The sequence below is a fragment of the Thamnophis elegans genome, chromosome Z, assembly GCF_009769535.1.
Source record: "Thamnophis elegans isolate rThaEle1 chromosome Z, rThaEle1.pri, whole genome shotgun sequence".
Classification (NCBI taxonomy): domain Eukaryota; kingdom Metazoa; phylum Chordata; class Lepidosauria; order Squamata; family Colubridae; genus Thamnophis; species Thamnophis elegans.
The window spans coordinates 93,406,687-93,426,028 of record NC_045558.1 but is presented as its reverse complement, the minus strand read 5'-3'; the positions used below and the strand labels follow the sequence as shown (position 1 = coordinate 93,426,028).

General features: G+C 41.3%; 2 protein-coding genes across 4 annotated transcripts; one reads left to right on the top strand and one right to left on the bottom strand.

The window, feature by feature from the left end:
• Window positions 1-880: 880 nt before the first annotated feature.
• Window positions 881-8,579, bottom strand: LOC116522519 (tRNA N(3)-methylcytidine methyltransferase METTL2-like). Its single transcript, XM_032237449.1, has 9 exons — window positions 8,425-8,579; window positions 6,846-6,937; window positions 5,844-6,211; window positions 4,795-4,844; window positions 3,853-3,913; window positions 3,239-3,378; window positions 2,986-3,092; window positions 1,850-1,915; window positions 881-1,283 (listed from the first exon to the last, which is right to left on the bottom strand). Exons 1-9 carry the CDS (start codon window positions 8,556-8,558, stop codon window positions 1,099-1,101), a joined length of 1,203 nt encoding a protein of 400 aa, XP_032093340.1. The 5' UTR covers window positions 8,559-8,579; the 3' UTR covers window positions 881-1,098.
• LOC116522520 lies at window positions 8,550-18,709 on the top strand. Of its 3 annotated transcripts, none has more exons than XR_004256977.1 (5): window positions 8,550-8,617; window positions 12,440-12,573; window positions 16,464-16,580; window positions 16,975-17,132; window positions 18,608-18,709. XR_004256977.1 is itself a non-coding variant. In XM_032237450.1 (5 exons), exons 1-4 carry the CDS (start codon window positions 11,550-11,552, stop codon window positions 17,104-17,106), a joined length of 786 nt encoding a protein of 261 aa, XP_032093341.1. In that variant the 5' UTR covers window positions 11,320-11,549; the 3' UTR covers window positions 17,107-17,132; window positions 18,608-18,709. The 3 variants fall into 3 exon arrangements, 1 of the variants encoding a protein (XP_032093341.1); XR_004256976.1 differs by having other exon boundaries at window positions 8,584-8,670; XM_032237450.1 differs by lacking the exon at window positions 8,550-8,617 and adding an exon at window positions 11,320-11,952.
• Window positions 18,710-19,342: the final 633 nt, after the last annotated feature.

Sequence of the window (19,342 nt, the reverse complement as noted above, 5' to 3'; positions counted from 1 at the left end):
CTGGAGAATGCTTTTGGAAATGGGGTGTGGGGTGTGAAGAACAAGCTGCACAGACCCCAGAAGGCCAAAAATCTGGGCTGTTTTTGCCCCCCCCCCCCAAAAAAACAGGCAGTTTTGCCTGTTTTTGCACTGCAGAATACTTCTGGAGGTAGGGACTGAAAAATGGGGCACACAAATACCCCAGGAGGCAAAAAAAAACCCCAAACCCCTGCTCATTTTTCACCTCTGCCTCTGGAAGGTAGATAAAAAGAGATAGACAAAGAGAAGGGGAGAGGGGGAGAGGGAGAGCGAGAAAGAGGTGGCGGGAGGGAGAGATATTTCTCAACCTCCTTGGGGATGAGAAGAATTGCTGCAAAACTAAGTTTCCTGAAGTGGACCATTAAAGTCCTAAACAACTGAAAAAATGATCTAGTAAAACCAAGAGCAACATGGAAACAAAAGCAAATAAAACACCCCTAGGAGCAAAACGAATTAAAGTTTAATTTGTGTACATTGTTCAATGGACTGTTAAATTGGCCACGCCCATCTAGTCACATGACCTAACCATGCTCACCCAGCCACATGACCATCTAGCTAGGTCCACCCAGCCTGGCCCACCCAGCAGTCTGAGGGACGGTAAATTGACCCCCGTTTAAAACGTTTGAGGACCCCTGCTGTAGACCTTCCAAAATTGGAAAAACTATTTTGAATACAAAATGTCAAAACCTAAAGGGATTCAGTATTGGCTAAAATTTAATGATCTTTTTAAACTAGAGGAAAATGACTTCCCTCAGGCCATGTTAAGAAGAGAAAACTATTTTAGCAATGGATAAACTGGAATTGAAGTTATTTCTATAGGTGTGATAAATTAGCCCAAATAATTTATAAGCAATCATGTAAGTTATGAGAATTCCAAAAGAATTGTGTAATGTACATAGCTCATTACAAATGCTGGGTAAACTGAGAAATTTCCCCTCAGTTCCCAATTTAAAATATTCACAATTAAAAAGTAATGATCATCCAAGAACAGCACCACAGAGTTACATGTGTGTATCATGTATATGATGATTTTCTCTATAGCACGGAAACATTCTCCCAGAAAAGAAGATCTCATTAAGTTCAATTAATAATTGAAGAAATTCTCCCTGCTACAGACTTGTTATCTCCTGATGGCTTCTGGTATTTACATTGGATCCAGACCCTGTACATGGTGATTTGTTTTCCTCTGTTCACCTGGAGGCGGCGGTCAACAATATTTTGAATTTTCTCTAAGCCAGCAGTAGAGAACAGAAAATCCAACTCATCTACGATACAAAGGAAAGAATTTAATTTACCTAAGTTTTCTTATTAATAGCTATAAAACACAAGTTTCAATTATTTATTGATCACGACATGGCAATGAAATAAAAAATATCAATGTAGCCAAATCATTAAAATTATACCTTGTAGGGAAACCATTTTTGGTCGGACAATTTAGAGGAATTCCACAGTCAAAAGCTTTTAAGGAAATTGTTGAGGATGTTTGGTAGCATAGATTCCCCCAACATATTTCTCATGGGAAAGAAATATAGCCTTAGAAAGTAAGAAAAGCTCTCAAGAAGTTATGATAGAAAACAAATGAAGTTGTCATGTAGTTTCATAACTAGTAGACCAGCTAATTTTAAAGGTGACAACTTAGCATCCTAGTTGATTCTGTAATAATTCAGGATTAATGTATTGCTCCAATCAGACTGTACATCTCCAGTGAGAATGGCAGAAGCTATCAGATATGTCTATAGAGCTTCCCAATCAAAACTATAAGATCATCTCCTCCTTAGGAATGCCTCTCAGTTGCAAGTCTCCTTACTGAGTAAAACTGCCATTTGATTACCTTGTGTGAAGAAATAAACTCTGGTTCCATCTCCTTTCACATAGAAATTATCAGCCAGACATTGACCTGAAGAGAAGAATGAGATTTGACTGCAAATGCATTTGTTTCACTTTCCTTCTGTCTCCCACTACCCCTCAAAAAGATAAAGGCAGTAATACCAATTCTACTGTCAAAACACTTTAGCAAAGGCAATATTTTTTCTTAATTTAGTACACAGTGGTACTTCAATTCTTGCTGAAGTATTCTTAAATTCATGAACTATATGCAGAAATCTAGCAGCAATAACCAGACAGTGGTATCTGGATGAAAAAGAACTCACACAATCTATAATTGATTTCTTTACCCTCAGAAGTGCTTGTCTGTCAAACAAAATAACATTAAGCAACTGTTCTTAATTTTTCACTTTCCCAGATCATTGTCAGAAATATTCTGATCTGCATATGGTCAAAGACATAACCTGCACATTATTTGCAACAATATTACCACTTCCTTCATGGCAACAAGTAATTCCTGGTTAAAAACTGAAAATGTTAGCCCAAAAAGAACAAGAAAAGAGAGTTTTCATCAACTAAGTCATAGATTTCGGTTTATTTTGTATGAATTACTAAATCACTAAAGTTTTTGAAAATCATCACACAAGTTAGGATTTGGCAATGCAGTGTCTGTGATTGTATCTGTACATGTGATCTCTATAGTGGCATTCATGAAACCTCAAAATTAAATTAAAAATTTATTTCTTTAAAAATATGTGAAATCTCACAATGAAATAATAACAAAATTTCAGGGTACTCATCTGAAATCCCATGAAATGTTAACATAGAACACCAGATTAAATTGGATCTGATGATTATAGGATTTAATCTCATAGTGCTCATATCACATCTTGCAATCATCATCATGAATCACCATTGGTGTACCAATCATAGAAACCACTGATTTCAGAAACTCAGAAAAAGTTGACATTCATTCACAAACAATAATATCTTGTGAATGCTGTTTTTGTTAGTGGAGCAGAACAAACATAGTCCTGTACCTACTCAAACTACTTGGATATCATGAAAATGGCTAGTATTTTATTTTAATGAGAAGTAGAGTGATTACATTTTTAAAATATCATAGTTTTGCCTTCACCCTACCTTTCTTAAAGCGAAGTTGGGCTAGATCAAAACGGCCATAATCTCGTAATAAAATAATTCCACCAGGTTTTAGAAGTTGGCTAAGCCTATTGATTACACACTGCATTCTGTGAAAAAGAAAGAGAAAAAAGTCAATACCTATTGAGGGGCTCACTACAAAAGTTTCATTTTGAAACAGGTCATCATATCTCTACCCCTCCCCAATGCACATTTCTCTACTAGAGAAATACAATGTGACATCAGCATTTCATACTTTTCTGGAAGAATAGATGAAAGGACGAAGATAAGGACGATCACTTCAAGGCTCTCGTCTGGCATTGGAAAAGGCGTCTGATTTTTGGTCAGGTCATGAACGAACGCAAAGCAACGAGAGGCATCATATTCTGGATGGGCCTGTATGTTCACACAATTATCTTTCTTATAGCAGTTCTTATTTCATAGAAACCTGTGGAGTAAATTAAGAGAGAGAAACTTGCCCAAATCCCACCCAAGTAGCCTCATAGCTGCACCAAGGGCTTTTTAGATGTTCCAATATACACATAAACCTGCTACAGCAAACCACCCATATTTCTGTGGGAAATCCCTGAACATATATGGATACGAGAAACCTTTAATGGGATAAACAGTTCTATTTCATCTAGTTTCTTATTTTCACAAATGAACAGCATTTTTGAAGAGTTGATGTTCTATTAGAGGAGTCATGGAGACAATAATAAATGGAGCTCACCCCTTTCATTGTTCTTATTTTTTGTTTACAGGGGTGATGTATTGTTTAAATATCTATACTCTTATCTTCAATAGAATATGTTAGGAGACAATAAAAAGTACATACTTTCAGAAATAAAGGAAGCTAGCTAAGAAAATTACCAGGACAAGATCCACTGCTGTAGTAGAGAAGTCACAACAATACACAAAAAGGCCTGGATCACTGAAATGAAACAGAAGTTTATCAGAAACACTTTTTATTTAGAAAGGCAAGCTGCTACAGTTTCCAAAGATAGCATCTAGAGCAGTGACTTTTCCATTAGAAAGAGGCTAAATATGGGATAAACAAAGACTCCATGACAATTATGCACAACAAGAGGATAAACTTTCCATTAAAATTTTTACTCTCCGGTCAAGTAGAATTATATGTTAGTCAAGATCAAATCAAGTGACTAGAAACAGAACAAAGATGGAGTAAAATGCTCACTGTTGCTTCAAATAATTTTTTATTTATTTAGTATTGGGAGTTATAGACTTTTCTAATCAACTGATTTTGAGCAGCGTATGACTTTCCAAGATCATAATTTGAATTAAAATAATACATCACACTCAATATTGTTTTTAACATAAAATAGAAACTATTATGTTAGCCAACAACCAAACTCTCTAGAAAACATAAATGAAATGGTTATTCATTCAGAGGGGCAATTATAAGAACTCCATAAATAAGAATGAGAAATCATTACACCAAATGGGACCTCTTTTAGGTGAGCTGACAAGACAACTCCTAGAGATATTAACATTCTAATGCTGTTAAAGTTTAGGCTTTTGTACCAACCAAATTCAAAATTTATAAAAATGCAATTTAAGTACACTAATTAGCTTTCCTGCTGTCAGATATATGCAATCTATTTGTATTATTATAAATATACAAATGTAAACTGTACATAATTTCAGAATATTAGTCTTCATGTTGGGGAAAAATCTCCTAAATTGGGAATGGATTACTTCAAAATGAGGTGAAAAGGACTATGCATCTAAGTGATCCCACAATGCTAGAAAGTATCTATGCAATCTATACATTTGAGTTGGAATTTTTCTTACTTGTTGGTTTGAAGGATAGGAAAGACTGTGTTTCCTGCACCACATCCCACCTGTCAATAAAAGAAACAGGTCTGAATTATTTTGCTATGATAAAAGTTAATGAAATAATAAAATTGCTAGATAGTTTGAGACTTCCAAAGACTTTTGTTACTTTCATGTCACAAGAGTACTGTGGTTTCCCTTCTGGAAATAATGTTTTATTATCTGAGCTTGCTTTCCTTATATTCGTCATGTGTTGCCATAAACATGTTATTTCTGAGGTCAGCAATTAGGGTTTTTTTTTTTTAAGGACTGCATTTGTAAATTAAATGTAACAGACAACAGCATCATTCTACTCTAAAATAAGTGAGTTTCTTTGGGGAAAAAGTCATCTATTTTCCTTTGAGAACCATATTTAGTTTAGAAACATTGCTGGTTATTCATTCCTATTTTTTTCCCCATTCATATTGTACTTTTCAAATGCAAAATACACTATCTGGCAAGGCTCACAGGCAGCACCATTGAAGGCATATAGTAAGTTTGTGAGTAATTATGACTGAAAACAAAAGAACTTCAGCTTGAATTCAAAGTTCACTAATAATTACTTAGTAATAGCTAACACAAGGCGCATGCCATCATGACTACTGCATTAATTGTCAAAGGAGGTCTGGAACAGTTAGTAGGCCTATGCAAACTGATGTTGCATTTTATTCAAAGCCATTGTATAAAGACTAAAGATACCAATTCAAGGTGATATTTTGATTCAAAAGTGAAGGATTATGCTTCAATGCCTTCAAATAGACAAAGTAATGGGCAAGTAATGAGAAGGGCTAGCAGAAGTATCTTCTGTGCTTTGCAGAATAAAAGCACACCCTTAGAGCAGCCACTTTAATGTGGCTTGGCTGAACCAAGCTTTTAGTAAACTACACGGGCCTGCTTTAGTCGAAATGAAGTGCCTCTTTGATGCGTTGCATAATAGTAGTAGCCACTCCTCCTAAACAGGATGCTGAGTCAATTAGGATTGTGCACTCAGTGCAGCATTCTTAAATTTTGATTTGTAGTGTTTTTACCTCTAATATTCTGTACGTAGCAGATGATCCTGGGAAGTCACCATCTTTCTCTTCCTGCAGCTGTGATGCCATTTTATCGTCTGACTGCAGTTGATGGATGACGTTACTATTATTCTTTCTTACTGTATCCAGGTGTTCTAAGTCTTTACTATCTCCTGCACAAAATTTGTCAGAATAGCTTCCAAGACTTGAATTTTTGATGTTTTTCACAGCTTCCTTAGAATTATGTAAGCCAATCTGACCTTGAGGATGGTTTGGAGCTAGTTCAGGAAACTCAGTGAACAACCAATGTCGATCTTTAAAAAATCCATTTTCATGGGTTTTATAGAAATCATCCCAATACATGTTCGCATTTATTTCATAAGCATCTTGAAAGAAGAAAAAGGATAATAAATCAGCAATTCCATTTATAAAGTCTCACAAATTATATAATTTAGTAATGATACCTTAAGTGTAGCAGGAACTCTACATGGTAATTTGCTTTATTGCTGCCTATTTACTGTTGTAACTAGTTTCTCATATACCCAAGAAGCACATCCTTCAAAATCAGATAATATCTGACAGTTAGTCTGAATCTCAGTTCTCTGAAGCTAAGAGCTTATATAGCTAGGATCTTATGCTAGGAGCTTATATATTTTTTAAAAAAATGATATTCTAACTAGGAAAACACTTGTGTCAATCATGGATATCATGAAGAGTGAAGCTACCCACTAATCTGTCCTAATGATTTCACTAGAACTAAAAGCAAACTTTTTTTAGATTAAGATAAATATTTTATTGCTATTGATATATCCTCCTATTGTTTCATGTTTATCTTTTAATCTTGTAAAAAAATCTTTTGATAAGAATATATATGGTTCTGTTCTATTATATGTATGTATGTGTGTGTGTATGTGTGTGTGTATGTGTGTGAGTGTGTGAGAAAAGGATTGGTTGCAATCCTTTTAATAGGTTTGTCACATATAAAAGGAAGAATTTTCATTATTATATAGTCTGTAGTACCTTGCTGATCTTGTGGTACTAACTGCATGCTCTGTTCTTGGACCTTTGCTTGTGCAGCAGCTTCCTGCTCTTCAGACCATTCCACATTATCCCTACAAAAAAGAAATGTTAACCCACCACAGTTAATTGTTAAATATTAAAATCCAATTCTTCAGTACAAAGATAGAAGGCTACAGAAACACAAATAATAGAGGAATGGACTGTAAAGATAGCTGAGTTTGCAGAAATGGCTATATCGACTTGTTTAAAGACGGAACTAGAATTACTTTTATAAATGCCTGGAAACCCTTTGTAGTCATTTTGCTGAAAATGGATAAAAATTAAATTATTTCAGGTTTTATTGATTAGAAGGCCTTTATTTATTGGAGGAAAGCAACTATATATGCAATACAGAGGTGGACATGGCAATTTCTAAGAATAGCTGATAGAAACAAGACAAAGTTGCTTTGAATACTTTTCTTGCTTTTTTTGTACTCTTCATCCTTTTTCGCTTTTCCCCCCAATTCTTCTGTTTCTGAAAGTTTTAAAATCTTCGTAAAATCTTTTAAATAAAAAATGTCATTAAAAAATTAAAATCAGTTCTTCGGACCTAATCTTGCATACAGGTACCATCAGACAAAATAACCACACATACAAAGGACAAATATTTTTGGACCTGTGATGAAGGGAAAAGTGGCCAGCGACAGCCAAGGCAAAATTTAATGTCAACGGCCATTATATCATGTAAGTATAGCTAATTACATACAGGTAGACCTTGCTCACTGACTGCCTCATTTAGTGACCGCTTGAAATTAAGGCAGAATTTTTAAAAAAGGCTTGCAACCAATCTTTTCATTTACAACAGTTGCAGAATCTTGGGGGGGTGGCGTGTCACATGATTACCATTTGTGCTCTTTACAACTGGCTTGTGACAAGCAGAGTTAATGGAGACCATGCAAATAAAATTGTAACTTACAGTCACATTAATATTTGCTTAATGATCAAAGTGCCAGTAAAGTGGTAAACCCATCACAATCATATTAATTTTCTGCTTAGTGACTGTGACCCTTTGCAACAGTTTAGGTTATGTTACATACTTTGCAATAGTTGTTGTTAACAAGGACTGCTGTACTTATGTTCTAAGATGTGGCACGTGTGATGACATCATTTATGTATCCTCGGTTGCACCCCATTAGGAGTAGCGGAATTTGCAGTAAAAGATAAAAACTGCAGCTAAAATATTTGGTGGCTTGATGTGGCTATAAGACTTTATAAATATGAGAAAAAACAATTAATACTGTGTATTCATCTCCCCCAATTTTTCTCAAGAAGTTCTTATTCTTGATTACTGCTTATAAATAGCTGAACACCGTCTATTAATTTACCTTTTCATCTTCCTTTGTGTCAACTAAGCTTAACATTTCATCCTTTCGATCTGTTAAGATGCAGCATTAATATAAGGCGTATAGAGAACAAAACAGATAATGCGGTTTTGTTTTATTTTGTGAGATCCCACGTAGGGATCTGGCATAAACTATGGAATACCTAAAACGGATCAGAAAAGAGATTGCAGAGAGAAGCAGCCACAATCGCTACTTACCAGGCGTTGTGTTGAAAAACCCGAGCCGCATCGGTGAGAAAACGATTCCCAAACTGCTTCCTTTTCTTTTCATCCCGGCTGGGCGCAGCCATCATGCAAGACGGACACGACAGACAGGTCAAGAGAATGAACATCCGACCCGGAAGAAGAAGGAGAGGACTTGATTTCTTGTGCTCTTTCTACCGCTCTTGAGGTTCGTGCAAGAGAGAAACAAGATCGCCCAACGCGCATGCGTGAGATGCTAAGGTTTGCTTGCTTTCAAAGCGTGTCTTTACTTAAAGGAGGAGGTTGCCTCGCTTCCTGGATTTCCCATGTCAAGCGGTCTTCGAAAATGAATCTTGAGACGGTCTGCCTCCCTGGACTTTTGTTCCTTTCTAGAAGGAAGGAATATTAATAGACCCATCTTCTAAAAAGTACGGTATTTGGGTTGCAAATAACACTTCCGCCAAACCCGAACGATGATTTTAAACGTTTTAAGTATCTGTCATCTTTTGCAAGTCAATGAAGAATAAAATTTCTGTATACAGCTGAGCTCTAGAAATCACTTGAACCAAATGTACCAAAATATCTTGATTGCAACTCAAAATGAAAGTATTTTAGTGGAAATAAGGTTTCAAACCAGTTCATAGCTTCTAATATTAACAATAGCTTTTATTATACTTTTGCTGAATGACAATTCCAGATTTACAGAAACTTGGTGAGATGAAACCGACAAATAAAACATACAGCTAGAAGGATATAAATTATTTAAAAGAAATAGACCAAATAAAAGAGGAGGGAAAGTTGCACTATATATAAGAAATGATTACCTCTCTACAGAAATAGAGCACAACAATGATGAGAACTATCTTGAATGCATTTGGGTCAATATTAAAGGTTGAGGGGGGGGGGAATGACATTGCCATAGGTCTATACTACAGGCCACCCAATCATGGAGATGAAGTAGATGAACTTTTTGCTAGTCAGCTAACTAAGGTATGTAGGAAGCATACCACAATAGCAGTGGGGGATTTAAATACGCTGACATCAACTGGGAAACAAACTCTGCACCAAGTGGAAGATCCAACAGGTTCCCAACAAACCTAGCAGACAACTTTGTTTCCCAAAAAGTAGAGAAGAGAGCAAGGGGATCAGCCATATTGGACTTAATTCTCACTAAGTGAGAGGAAACGATAGAAGGTGTTGAAGCCATAGGAGCCCTGGGGGCAAGTGACCATGCAATATTGGAATTCAACTTTATGCAAACACAAGTAGTAGAACAAAGTCAAACTAGAGTCTTGGACTTTAAGAGAGCTAATTTCAATAAACTTAGAGCTTGGGAAAAATTCCATGGATGAGAATCCTCAAGAAGCTTGGGGGATTTTGAAAAATGAGATTACAAAAGCCCAGTCTAGCACAATACCAGTGAAGAAGAAAAGTAACAACTCCCAAAAGAAACCAGCATGGCTGCATAAAGAACTCTCTGACAATTTGAAAGACAAAAAAGATAAGTATAAAAAGTGGAAAGGCGGGGGGGACATAACTAAGGCAGAATATCAGCAAATAGTCCGAGCATGTAATAGCCTTTTGCCTCCACGACTCTCCCTCCAGCCTCGTCTGGGCTTCTCCTTGGTGGGCCTGCCGGAGTTCTGGGAGAAAGCGGCGGGAGCCAAGGCTGGCTACTCGGGGCTTGGAAGCGGGAGCAGAATGTGGATCCTCTGCTCCCGGAAAGTCCAGGGAGGGAAGTGGGGCTGGCCCGTTTCCTCCCAGGGCTGCTTGGAGATGGAACCGGGGCTGCGGAGACTCGCCCGCTGCTGGCTTCTCTGGAGTGGAGGGGGGGGCGATAGAAGCAGAGCTGAGCCTCTTGCCGCTGCGGGCCGGGCTTGCGGAGTGCAAAAAGGAGAGGGGGTCTCTTGGAACACCCCCACCCCTCTTCACCTTTCGGCTCTCGCTCCAGCCTGGGCAGGAACCGGTGCTCTTCTGCTGCGGGCGGGACATACTCCTGGTGGCCTGCGGCTCCGGCACCTGCAAGGTGGGAGTGTTTGCCTGCGGGGTGGGCAAAGGCCGAAAGAAAGTGCTCCACCGCTTCTGTTTGACATAAAGGCGCCCTGCACCCCACAGCTGGGTCGGACATAGCTGCAGGGTGCGAGACGCCTCTATTTCGGACATAGCTGCTGCGGGGGCGGCGGGAACCGCTTTCTTTCTTTCTTTCTTTCTTTTTGCCTCAACAGCCATAAGCTTCACCGCACGTCACTGATATATCATCATATGGGTGGAATGCAATGGATGGAAACTAGTCAAGGATTGAAGCAACTTAGAACTAAGGAAAAATTTCCTGTTAGATAATTAATCAATGGGAAAATGTGCCTCCAGAAGTTGTGAATGCTGCAACAGTAATGTGTCACGTGTCACGTATCATACAAATAAAAAGGCCAAGCCAGTAGTAGAGAGCCAATCAGAGAATCAAGTTGATCAGCCATAATCTAGGTTGGTTCTTTCCAGATCCAGCCAATGCAGAGCGACCATTTCATTGAGTCATTTCGTAGGAGAGCCCTGGCTTTGCTCCCCATGATCTGATGAATGGGATGAAGGGGTGATCATGGGGACCCTCCCTATCCCACCCCCATTAGGTTGGGAAGTAAGAGGCCCCTTGGGCCATGACATAAGCTGCCCCCCCATGAGCACATAAAGAATGCTGTGATGTCATGGCCCCTGGGGCAAGAGATATAAAGGCCAAATGGAGGGGAGGAGAGCCAAGGTGGCGCAGTGGTTAAATGCAGCACTGCAGGCTACTGCTAGATCAGCAGTTCAGCGGTTCAAATCCCACCGGCTCAGGGTTGACTCAGCCTTCCATCCTTCCGAGGTGGGTAAAATGAGGACCCAGATTGTTGGGGGCAATATGCTGACTCTCTGTAAACCGCTTAGAGAGGGCTGAAAGCCCTATGAAGCGGTATATAAGTCCACTGCTATTGCTATTGCTATTGCTGTTGAGAGTTTAGACACTTGATGAGTCAAGTTGTGTTCTCAACTCAGTTGTGTTGAGAGGTGACCAGAGAATAGCAGAGCTATTTCAACCTAGAGTTACAAACCTTCTCCTTCACTGATAGCATCTGCTTCCAGTTCTAGAGGTCACTCTTCACAGCAGGATGTCTGATAGGCTGAAAAAGTTGTCCTTCCTGAAGAAGAAGGACAACCAAAAGTCTCATCCACAGATCAATAAAGACAACCAGGAAGCCCAGTTCTCTAGCTCCCGCCCGTCCAGTTTCTCAGCCAGTCAGCGACTCTCTCAAGTCTTCCCTCTGCTTCTGACGTCTTCCCCAGCTCCAATGGAACTCAGGAAGAAGGTTCAGCTTCCAGCTCTGGTGCTGCCTGATTTGGCAGGCAGAGCAACTGCCAAGACCCCTCTGGGGCTTTCTCAGATGGAGATCAAGGGTAGCCGGAAGGAGCGCCCTCCCTTGCCAAGGGTGCCCGAGAAGGAAAAGTCTCAGAGGAGCCACCTCACCCAGGGGAGAAAATGCTCCCCAAACGCCGTCCCATCTTCCTATTCAGGTATCTTTACTCCAGGGCTAGGCTACCTCTGGAACCAGCCTTTTCCTCTCACATCCACCCATCCCACACTATCAATCAATCAATCAATCAATCAATCAGTCAATCAATCAGGGGGTTGGATTAGAAGACCTCCATGGTCCCTTCCAGCTCTATCATATTCAAAGCCCTTGGCCTTTTTTACTGCTTTGAAATTTCATAATGTTTTAATCTTATCATTCTTTAAAAAAAAAGTCATCCTAAATTAATCTTAATATTTCATGGCTAATTTTAGATGCTCTTTTATATGTTGATTGCCCTGGAGTTCAGAGCTCCTCCTCAAGAGGGTTGTCTAAGGACATGAAGATCAGGGATCTGGGGCTTATGACCCGTTTGACCCCTCCCACAGGCTCAGCCTGGCCATCCCCTACATACAACCTTTCTTTCTTTGCTTCGAGAAGGCTTGTCCCGTCGAACTGCCCCTCAATCTCAGTCTGTCTCTTTTTTCCAGAACTCTCTGATGAATACGTTAGCTATTTGTGGGACAGCAAGAAGCCGCTAAAAAGATCAGTCAAAGAAATCTTGGACTCCATGGAGGACAGTGAAATATTAGAGGCCATCTTCAACCATCTTCATCCTCTCCAGGTAAGCAGCTTGGTTTGTGGTGGGCCCGGAGATCCTTCATGGAGAGGTTGCAGAAGCAGGGCTGCCCCAGTGGAGATGATTTATCCCCAAAGTAGAGAAATGTGGTTATTAAAAAGCTGCTGAATTATGGGGCCCTTGGTGGGAGGATCTGGAGGAACCATGGAATGATCGGCACAACCATTTTGGACCCCACCTCAACATCAAGACAACTGGGTACTTAGAGACTGTCACCAACCAATCCATGGAGAAAACCTAAAGAAGATGGACATTTTTCAGTATCTGGGATCCCACCTCCAATGCAAAGGTCTTCTGACCTAGGCTTTCTTAATAAGCATGAAGCAAAGTCTGGGTCCCAGCAAAACCTCCCCTTTTTTAAACGACGGTGAAATCCTTTCATTCACAGTCAGCCAGGCTTGACAAACAGTCTTTCAGAGGAATATTTATCGACACGAACCTTATCTCGTTCGGAGAGCTGCCAAACGCAAGACAAGACAACACTTGGCACAGTGTCTCTTACAATAACAAACAGAACTTTCCACTCTTGAAATGACCGACCGAACAAATTGTTTCCTGCAAAAGCCCCCTCCTTGTTCGCTCCTCTTTTGTTTCCTATGGGAGGGGCCAATCACCTCCAAGCTGAACCTACTTTCCTAGTTGTTCTTGTCTTGTCTGCATGCACCCATTGGGAACAGGCTCCAGCTGTTCCTCTGCATCACTGTTGTCTAGATCTCTCTCAGCCTCTGAAGCAGAGCCCTCGTCTGAGCTTCCCTCAGTCCCCAGGACTGGCCCTTGTTCCTCCCCAACCTCCTCACTGTCTGACTCTGCAGCCAGCTCCGCTGGCCTCTGGCAGGCACATCAAAAGAGGACCTCAATGGTGAGGCGCAAGCAGGGTGAATGCAGCCTGGATGCACTGGCGAGAACTCAATGGTTTGACGGACGGATACCAACCCATCTTGACTCTAAGATCTACAAGACAATGATCCCACCTGTTGCAATGTACGGCCATGAATGTTGGGCAGCAAACAAGAAGGACCGAAAGCTATCTCCATGACATGAATACGCAAAGACTCCTTTGGATATCGGGCACCTCCCTTCTTGATCACATCACAAATGACACTATTGGACAACATTTTGGACAACCAATTACAGAGAAGATGAGAGAAGGGACACATCCAGAGAGCAGCATCTTGCACCGTGGCCAAGAGTGGTTGGCGACTTTGTGGGTGTCCAAAACAGAGATGGCAAGATGCCATCAACAAAGATATGCAAGCCACAGGCCCGAACCCAGGAGATGCAGGAGACCACGCAAAGTGACCCAAAAAGCGGACCCCGCACCTGTAGGAATACGCTGGAAAGAAAAAGACGGGGCCCTTGGTGCTTTGAACTTGGTTCTTCAGTTGCAGACAATCCATGACCCAAGGACATCATCAGTGCTAGGGAGTGTGATGTTTGCTCCCTGCTTCTGAGGGGAGAACCTACTGTATATAAAAAGAGAGCAAACGCCACTCTCTTCTGGCACTGATGATGTTCCCTAGTTGGGTCATGAAACATCTGCAGAGAAAACCACCAAGCTCAGGGAACAATAGTTGGTCCTTAACTCACAACCTCACCTGAGCCCAAATTTTACGTTGTTGAGCAGGACATTTTGTAAATGCATTTGGCCCTATTTTACTACCTTTCTTGTCACCGCTGTTAAGCAAATCACTGCAGGTGTGAAGTTAGTAAAATGGTTATTAAGTGAATCTGGCTTCTCCAGTGACTTTGCTTGGGAGAAAGTTGCAAAAAGGGGACCACGTGACCTGGGGCACTGCAACTGGCACGAGTACATGCCAGATGCCAAACAGCCAAATTTTGATCACGTGACCCCAGGGATGCTGCCTGTGTGTGAAAAACAAAATCCTTTTTTCAGTTGTAAACTTTTTGTTATAACTTCCAACAGTCAGTAAATAAATGTTCTGACCCAGCTCCCCCAACACCACAAACCCTCTAACCTTAACTCAAAGACTCCTTTATTAGGAGCGCCAGCAGCCCCGGCAAAATCTCACCACAGATTAACAAGTCCCTCTGGAAGGGAGATGAAGCGTTCTCTGCCACATCTATTCCTCTCCGCCCCCTGCCTTTTATCCCTAGGGCTAGGGTGGAGTTTCGCTAGCAGCGGTGGCTCTTCCTTCCCAAGGATCGGCCCATAGATTTCCACCGCTCTCCTCTCCTCTGCCTTCTGTGCATCCGCTCATCAGGCACTGGACTAGCTGTTCTTTCTCTTCCTCATCAGCCACCTCCAGATCCGGGGACCATTGACTCTCCAAATGAAGGCTGACGGGCAGCCCAGGCTCTGCCTCTGTCTCTCTCTTTGCCAGCTCTATTCCCTCTCCCCTCTCGGAGGTCTCAGGTAGCCTTGATGCAGACCCTGACTCCCATGCCTCCTCCTCCAATTGGGCTGCTGGAGGGGCCAGAGGGGACACGCAATAAACGTGATAAATCAAGGACTACCAACCTCTGGAAAGGGGTTGTTTACTTGCCATTCCAGACAGTGGAAGACAATCTGTGCTTTTCATCTGGACAACCGTTCTCATAATTTGTGGCAAGGTTTTTCCTTCCGTTCATCTCAGCTTCATCTGAGACAATCTGGATGGTCCTTCTTAGATGCTTCGTGTCTGTCCCAGCTAGAAAAGTCGAAGAAATTACCATATGCATCCTGACACAGAAGGGAAACCAACCCTTCCCCATGGAAATACACAAAAAGCCCTTCCTTCCTCTGCTCCTTCACTTTGTCACAACTTCTTTTTTGTTGTTCTTGTTGTTCTTCTTATCCAAGCAGATTCCTGCAGAAGTCAAATGGTCCAGAGATCAAAGAAAGGTATTGCTGTCCATAAGCAAGCCTGCAATACAAACAAGCACTAACCAGGTCTTGGCTAAAGATAAGGGAAATATGCTGAGGTTTTACACTTTTAGGGCCCCAGTTGTCTTAGATCCAACGTCAGACGATGACAACTCGCCATGGCCAACTCATTGCTACCCACAAGCCACGGCCGACTCACCTTCTATTAATTCAACATTTCCAAGTTAAAAATCATTTTAACGTTGTTTTTCATGTTTCATTTTGTCCCTCCTTTGGCATCCTTTCTTTGATGCTTCTCTTCCATTATTTCTCAATATTAGACAGATAAATGAATAATAGAATTACAGACTCGGAAGGAGGCCTTGGAGAGCTTCCAGGCCAACCCCTTGCTCAGGCAGAAAATCCTTTGCCATTTCAGGCAAATGGTTGTCCAATCTCTTCTTAAAAGCCTCCAGTGACGCAGCACCCACCACCTCTGGAGGCAAACTGTTCCAGGGGTTAATTGTCCTCACTGTTAGGAAGTTCCTCCTTAGTTCTAGGTTGGTTCTCTACTTGATATGTTTCCATCCACTGCTCCTCGTCTTGCCTTCTGGTGCTTTGGAGAATAGGTTGACCCCCTCTTCTTTGTGGCAACCGCTGACATATTGGAGCACTGCTATTAGTGTAACTCTGGTTCCCATGTGAATTGGCTACGGCGAGTAAGCCATGGTTAGTTCGCCGTGCCAAGAGCGGTAAGGTGTCCCAGTCCACCAAGGAGAAATAATGCACTTAAAAAGACGAAGCTGCAAGATCTTGACAAAGATCATCAAGCATTTCAGACTCCCAATTTAGGGAATTAGCAAGAGGACCTATGGGGATGGGGAATGAGTGTGTGTGTGTGTGTGTGTGTGGCTGCCATCTTGGCTTTTCCTGAGCCAGGAAGTGCAGGGGGAAACGACCCTGTGCTTGACCACACCTGGCCCATTCCTGATCCTCCTTTGTCCTCTGTTTCCTTTTCCTGGCTGATGGGTGGAGTTCTCTAGGACTCACGGATTCTTTTTCCACCCTTCAGATCTACCTGTACAGATATTATGGGTTAAAGCTGAGGAACTGCAGGAGGAAGGAGCTTGCAAAGGACCATATAAAAAGACTTGTGGTGTTCTCAGTTGCAGACGAGGCAGACAAAGAGGTGAGTGGGAGTGGGCTACCTGTGGAGGCTGGGACCTCCAACTTTGTGGGGTCCTTGGTGCTCTCTGAACTTGGTGGTTTTCTTTTGCGATCCAACTAGGTCACGTCATCAGTTCTAGAAGGGAAGAGGTTTTGCAGTGTGTAGGTGAAGAGAGGAGGAGGAAGGGCAGGAGGGGGGAGGGGCAGGAGGATAAGGAAAAGAACTGTGGGTTTTTTGGTACTCTCTTAACTTGGTTGTTTCCTTGAAGATGTTTCATTATCTAGATAGGTAACATTATCAGTGCTAGAAGCGCCTGGGGTTTGCAGAGAGGAGGAGGAGAAGGGGAGGAGAAAAAGGAAGATTAAGAGAAGGAAAATGTGCAAATGTTTTAATTCATAAGCATCACTTTGCCTAGGGAATCTCGGAAACCATCCGCCTCGCTGCATTTCGTCATCTGCTCGAAATCCTCCAGATCCTCAGGGAGGTTGGCCCCAATCAAACGCTGAGGAGACGGTCTCTCTTGGGTGGCTCCTGTCAAATCCTGTGAGGAGAGATGAGGCGCAGACAGCTGAGGTAATGAGGAACAGCATTTATTGACAAGAACGAGATAAAACACAACAGTAGAAAGAGTGTGTACCTTTTTTTGATGAAAATTATCAGTACTTTTGATCAGTGACATCATCAAAGTAAACAAACCCACGTGCTGATTACGTCACCAGATCATGCCCCTGTGGAAGTGATGTGTACAACCCCCACCCTCTGGGTAGCCCTCCTCCATGGCTGGGATGTGCATAATTGACCCAACAAGGCGCAGGATTCATAAGGCCATAACCCTAGTCGGATATGTTGTATTGGCCTAAGCCCATCATGATAAGTATGAGTAGCCCTAACAGATAAAGTGTTATGCAAGGTCCTAGCCCTATTTTTCAGATGAGAGGTGTTGAACCTAACCCCATCAAGAAAAATGCCAAGCCTCTGGGTACATGATTAGCTTAACCCTAGATTAATTCTACAGGCATTCAAGGGGGAGGGGGGTTGTGAAATAAAAATGTTTTTTTTATTTCTAATCATTGTAGCTTAATGATGGTTTTAATTTTTGTGGAGTTTTAAAATCAATGCCTCAAAAACTGGGGACAAAAAGGAGCACCCAGGGCCTGCATTTAACCCCACTTTTTTTTTAAAAGGTATTTGTTTCTAGGCAATGATAGTTTTAATTTTTGTGGTGACAGGGCCTGCATTTATCACATTTTTTTTCTAGAAGATATTTATTTCTAGGAGGTTTTAAAAACATTTCCCTCAAAGGCAGGGGGAAAACACAGCCCCTTTTAAACCCTGCATCTGGTTTTTTCCTTCGTAAAATCTAAAGAACACAAATTTTGCCAATTTCCCCTTTAAATCCTCATGTAACTGATTGAAGCCCACCTACAGGAAAAGACAAGGAATATTAACAGAAATTAAAATGTTCACAAGATGCAAGCTGCCAGGCGATATGTAGAGGGTTAAGCCTTGTTTAGGCATGCGTGGGACATGCCCAGTATGTCATACTCACACACTACTCCCTGTGATTCTGTGCATGCGCAAGAGGCATGCCAGGGACATGCCTGGGCATGTCATATACCCCATAATTCTGGGCATGCGCATAGCTCAAGGACTTGTCATTACAAGGGCTGGAAACTTTGTGCAGGTAGCCTTTAATTCCAGCAGTCTCTTGAAGGTGGCAACCTCTGATTTCAAAGATGTTTTTAAAACAACAGCAAAAGCCAGCATCACATGCTCTGACATAAGACCCCAGCCGCCAGAATGCAACAAACCCAGTTGCAAGGGTTATGATTAAGAAATTTTTTTATTCAGACCCGTTTTGCACGGCTGCAGCATAGTGTGTTGTAATTTTAATGCTGAGGTGCAGAGTACTTACGGGACAGTATGTGAAACAGCGAGTGATGCTTCATTATCTCACAGCAATGGTGAATAAATATTTTGTATTTATTATATTATAAATGATACTGGGGTGGATAGCTCACTAACAAGATGTGCTTTATATTTTGCAGACTCCAAAATATATTCCAGTGGTAACTGCCATGGTCACAAAGCTTCTGCAGATTTTTCTTTTTTTCTTTTTTTGTTGAAAATGTTTATTGTTTTAATTAAACAAAAACACACAAATAAAAGAATCATCTTTCGTTACATCTTGTAGAAAGCGTGTCGATTGGTTACCAATACATTTCATGCGTTTTTGTACTTGCTCAGCGAACAATCTTAGTAACTGAGAAATTGAACGTATGTCCTTTTGCATTGCAATGTGATGCTACCCATGAGTTTGGATAATGTTGATTGGCTTTCTATTTACCCACAACTTTAACACGGAATATGGATTTTAAGATGTTCATTTTCAAATTAAGCTATGGCTCATGGTATCAGCAGTTATTCTGTTAATTATGTTCAACTAGGACATTCAAAGTGTCTAGGGACATTATTGGACAGCCACTTAAATATGAGCCAGCGGCCGCCAAAAAAGCCAACACAGTCCTAGGCTGCATTAACAGAGGGATGGAATCAAGATCACGTGAAGTGTTAGTGCCACTTCATAAGGCCTTGGTAAGGCCACCCTTGGAATTCTGCATCCAGTTTTAGTCGCCACGATGTAAAAAAGATGTTGAGACTCTAGAAAGAGTGCAGAGAAGAGCAACCACAATGATCGGGTCTGGAGGCTAAAACATATGAAGATGGTTGCTGGAATTCGGTATGTCTAGTTTAATGAATGAATGAATGACCAGTGCAGCGTT

Coding starts and splice junctions, on each gene's coding strand:
- LOC116522519 (XM_032237449.1), bottom strand. CDS start 8,558: ATGTTCATTCTCTTGACCTGTCTGTCGTGTCCGTCTTGCATGATGGCT. Junction 6,938..8,424: donor GTTTTTCAACACAACGCCTG/GTAAGTAGCGAT, acceptor TCTTTTTTGTAG/GGATAATGTGGAATGGTCTG. Junction 4,845..5,843: donor CTACGTACAGAATATTAGAG/GTAAAAACACTA, acceptor TTTTATTGACAG/GTGGGATGTGGTGCAGGAAA.
- LOC116522520 (XM_032237450.1), top strand. CDS start 11,550: ATGTCTGATAGGCTGAAAAAGTTGTCCTTCCTGAAGAAGAAGGACAAC. Junction 11,953..12,439: donor CGTCCCATCTTCCTATTCAG/GTATCTTTACTC, acceptor TCTTTTTTCCAG/AACTCTCTGATGAATACGTT. Junction 12,574..16,463: donor ACCATCTTCATCCTCTCCAG/GTAAGCAGCTTG, acceptor TCCACCCTTCAG/ATCTACCTGTACAGATATTA.